Source organism: Antrostomus carolinensis, unplaced genomic scaffold, assembly GCF_000700745.2.
Source record: "Antrostomus carolinensis isolate BGI_N321 unplaced genomic scaffold, ASM70074v2 scaffold34807, whole genome shotgun sequence".
In the NCBI taxonomy this organism is placed as follows: Eukaryota; Metazoa; Chordata; class Aves; order Caprimulgiformes; family Caprimulgidae; genus Antrostomus; species Antrostomus carolinensis.
In genome coordinates this window covers 5,338-9,677 of record NW_010327228.1, presented here as the reverse complement: position 1 = coordinate 9,677, position 4,340 = coordinate 5,338, and the positions used below count along the sequence as shown (strand labels likewise).

The 4,340-nt window shown below is 57.9% G+C and overlaps 1 protein-coding gene across 1 annotated transcript in view; it reads right to left on the bottom strand.

The window, feature by feature from the left end:
- LOC104527984 (myosin heavy chain, cardiac muscle isoform-like) overlaps positions 1–4,340 on the bottom strand; it is a gene marked incomplete at both ends in the record, with an annotated part of 11,357 nt that overhangs the window by 1,986 nt on the left and 5,031 nt on the right. The window contains 8 exon segments of the mRNA XM_010171849.1: positions 39–230; positions 343–458; positions 768–892; positions 1,436–1,785; positions 1,987–2,183; positions 2,422–2,540; positions 3,232–3,358; positions 3,743–4,132. Of these exon segments, the coding sequence (XP_010170151.1) occupies positions 39–230; positions 343–458; positions 768–892; positions 1,436–1,785; positions 1,987–2,183; positions 2,422–2,540; positions 3,232–3,358; positions 3,743–4,132 (1,616 nt within the window).

Below are 4,340 nucleotides of genomic sequence, written 5' to 3'. Positions count from 1 at the left end.
ACAGCACTGAGCACATCCCACCCCGTGGCCACCCAACCTTGATCTGGGCCTGCAGCTGGCGGACCAGTTTCTGGAACTCGGCGGCCTGGCGGTTGGCGTGGCTCAGCTGGATCTCCATCTCGTTCAGGTCTCCCTCCATCTTCTTCCTCAGCCGGACGGCCTCATTCTTGGCCCGGGCCTCCGCATCCAGCGTGGCCTGCATGGAGTCCATGGCACGCTGGTGGTTGCGCCTGCAGCAGGGATGATGCATCAGTCCCATCCACCCAGGGACACCCACTCAGGGACATAGTTCCAGCTCTGCCCTTCCCACGATGGCCCAGCCTGTCCCATCTCCACACACACCTCAGGTTCTCAAACTCCTCATCCTTCTCCGCCAGCTTCCTGTCCACATCAGCCTTGATCTGGTTCAGCTCCAGCTGGATGCGCAGCGTCTTGCTCTCCTCATGTTCCAGGGCTCCCTAGAGACAGCAGCAGCCATGAGAAGGTGGCTCCCAGGGGGAGATCTCCCCAGTCACCCACCCCAACTTCACCTTGTCCCCCAGACCAGAGCTATGGGGAGCAGGGCAGGTGGAGCCACCCCCGTACCTTGCTGTGGTTGCACAACCCCCATGAGTGGGGTGCCCCAGGGTGCCAGCCCAGCTCAGGACTGTCACCCTGCCAGCACCATGGGGGTTGCTGCTCCAGCAGCACCCAACCAGAACTGCAGGGTGGGCGAGTGGCTCTTGAGGGCAGCATCATGGAAGCATCAGTGGGAAATAAAGACCCACCTCGGCCTCCTCCAGAGCTGCCTGGATATCGCTCTTCTCACTCTCCAGGGCTTTCTTCAGCTTCTCCAGCTCATGGATAGTTTTGCCGCTCAGACTGATCTGGTCAGTCAGATCAGCAATTTCCTCTGGCAGGGATGGAAGGACATTTGGTCAGGAATGAGTTTGTGGGGCCAGACCCAAGCTGGTGACTTCCCCATTCCCTTGCCAAGACTTGGCTGATGTCCCCCCAGTCCCTTGGAGAGTAGCTGATGTTGTGCCTGGGGACATTTCAGGGCCCTACTGCACTCCCCTGCAGTCTGGATGGAGGAGAGGGCATGGGAAAGGCATTAAGGACCCATGGAGACCTGCTTGTCCAACAGCGATGCCCCCAAGCCAGTGTCACACCAACAGCCATGGCATTCTTGGCAGCAAAACATTTGCAAACAAGAGCCAAGTGACAGTGCCTGGCCACCCAGAGTGCCTCCAGCAAGCAGGTGGGACACATGCTGGCTTCCTGGCTGGGCTGCTGCATCCCTCCAAGGAGGAAATGGGCCAGGCTTGGCTGAGCAGCAAGGTCTGAGCCCTGCCTACAAGGGACCCCCATCCCACCACATGGCTGAGGCCAGGGAAGCTGTGAGAGCAGGACCCTGGGCGGGCAGTCAAAGGGGAGAGCTTGAACCAAGTCCTACCCTGCAGGTTCTTGTTCTCCCTCTTGAGGGTCTCCAGGTTGTCCAGGGACTCCTCATAGGCATTCTTGAGCTTGAAGAGCTCTGTGCTCAGACCGCGCGACTCCTTCTGTGATGCCTCCAGCTCTGCCTGGGTCTCCTCATACTTCTGCTTCCACTCAGCCAGGATCCTATCAAAGTTGCGCTGCTTCTTATCCAGGGCAGCACAGGCCGAGTTGGCGCGTTCCAGGTCCACCGAGAGGTCCTCGATCTCTGTCTGCAGACGGTGCTTGGTCTTTTCCAGTGAGGAGCACTTGGCGTGGGCAGCCTCCACTGCCTCCTCCGCCTCCTGCAGCCGGATGGCCAGCTTCTTCCTGCCGATGGCAGCAATGGGTGAGCGCTCCCAGCCCAAGTGTCAGCCCACCCTGCTGCTCTAAGGAGGAGAAGCCACAGCCTGTCCAAACAGCTTCAAGTCCAGGCAGGAGGGTGCAGTTGCACCCTCTGGTCTTGAAAAGCCCCACCCTTGAATGGCAACCTGCCACTTGCAAGGAACAACCTCCTGCCATGAGACTCACTTGGCTTCCTCCAGCTCCTCCGTCCTCTGGATGGCATCCGTCTCATACTTGGTTCTCCACTGAGCCACTTCTGCATTGGCCTTGGACAAGTTCCTCTGGAGCTCACTCTTGGCCTCCACCTCCTCCTCATACTGCTCCCGCAGCAGGTCACAGTCGTGCCGGGAGGCTTGGAGGGCATGGGCCAGGGCATTCTTGCTCTGAGGAAGGGAGAGCTCATGAGAGGAGCAGCTGGCCCCAGGACACTGGCCATGGTGCCAGGACTTGGGGCAGCAGGAGGGAACTTCTGTTTTTCCCAGGCTAAAAGCTACCCTTTGGGGCTCCTGTGTTCAGGGTATGTCCCACCTCCCTAGCCCAAGAATCTGGGCCACAGTGGGACACACATCCCATTCCCTAAGACTGGTGTCACTCAGAGATCAGCCATGCTTCTAGCCTCACCTTGGTCTCTTCTTCCAGCTGTCTCTTGAGTTCCTCAATGTTCTGTGTGAATGAGGTCTTGCCACGGTTCAGCTGGTTGATGAAGGACTCCTTCTCCTCCAACAGCCGACTAAGCTCCCCTGGGTTCAAACAGAGCCAAACCAGCTACTTTGGGGCTGAAAGCTGCAATCTGCATTACCCACACCCCCCAGAGCCTGTGGCCTTCAGTTGCATGGAGACCTCCAGCAGTCCCAACTGTATCCCCACCCAGGCAAGCTGGGGCCCATAGGCAGAGGTGCACGCCAGCAGCTAAAGGAAAAGCAGGCCAGCTAGGAACCCCTCCTGATGCCTGAGATCAAAGTACATCATCCAGCACAACTAACATCACCACAAAGGTCCTCTTCCTTGCCAAGCTATATGGCACCTCTGCCTCCACCTCTGAGTGGAGGCACAACACAGGACTTCTTTACAGTGAGGGTGACAGAACCCTGGGACAGGCTGCCCAGGGAGGGTGTGGAGTCTCCTTCTCTGGAGACGTTCAAAACCCACCTGGACGCCTTCCTGTGTGATCTCATTTAGGTTCCTGCTCTGGCAGGGGGGTTGGACTGGATGATCTTTCGAGGTCCCTTCCAATCCCCAACATTCTGTGATTCTGTGTGACTCTGTGATCCCACTCCCCTCCACTCCAGATGGAGCTCCTGCTATTTTCTTTTGTCCATGGGAGAAGCAGGACATTTGCCCAGCTGAACCATGGCTCCTCCACTCAGATACCTCAGTGCATGACCAGCCCCAGGGCAGCCACGTGTCCCCTGGCTGCCACCCCCAACCTACCATTCTCGGTCTGCAGCCTGCCCCGCTGCGTGCTCACGTCGGTCAGTTGTCGCTGCAGCTCATCCACTTTGGACTTGGCCTCACTCAGCTGGTCCTCATAGGTGCGGCAGAGCTTCTCAGCACTGGCCTGCATGCAGCAAGCAAAGCCTGTGTGAGAGCCAGCTCTGCCTGGAGAGCATCATTATCCCAGGAGACCCTGGGACCTTGCTGTCCTGCTTATCCCGTGTGCACACAAAGCAGAGAGCAGGAGCCTGCCAGAGCTCTCGTGTCTCTGCTCACTGTGGCTCTCTGCAGTCAGCCTCCCAGGAAAGGTCTTCCCAGATCCTCCAGACTTGACAAGCAAGCGCTGCCATAGTGACACAGGGACAAGCTACATCTACTGAAAAAGAGGGACTTTGCCATGACAAAGAGCTACCTAGGAGGACATCCCATGGTCGTGGCCACGCTGAACACACTACTGCAACCAGTTGCATTCATGTTCACAGAAGAGCTGAACAAAACCAGTGCCCACCTTGTTCTTGGTGAGATATTCAATGTTAGATGACAGGTCATCCACCTCCATCTTCATCTCACTCTTCTCCTTCTCCAGCTTCTGCTTGACGCGCTGCAGGTTGTCAATCTGCTCGCTCAGCTCCGCCACACTGTCTGCATGCTTCTTCCTCAGGGCAGCTGCTGTGGACTCATGCTGCAGGGTTGCCTCCTCCAGGTCCCGCCTCAGCTTCAGGAACTCTGCTTCCCGCTTCTTGTTCATCTCCAGCTGTGTGGCCGTCGCCCCACCGGCCTCTTCCAGGCGCTCGCTCAGCTCCTCCAGCTCCCGTGACACTTCTGCCCGCTGCTTCTCCACCTTGGCTCTAGCAGCACGCTCAGCCTCCAGCTCCTCCTCCAGCTCCTCAATGCGGGCCTGGCAGAGACAGAATAAAGCAGTGACCTGGTGAGGCTCCAGCATCTTTGCTCCCCACAATGGAGCAAAGTGTCTCCTCTGATGCTGCGGAGCAACAAGCCACCAGCCTGAAGCAAATATTTGGGCTGTTTTGGGATTCTCTGAGGTAGGCATGCCTGGTGCTCCCTGGTAGTCTGTTTTGGAGAGCTTCTGGTCTCCTCCATACGCC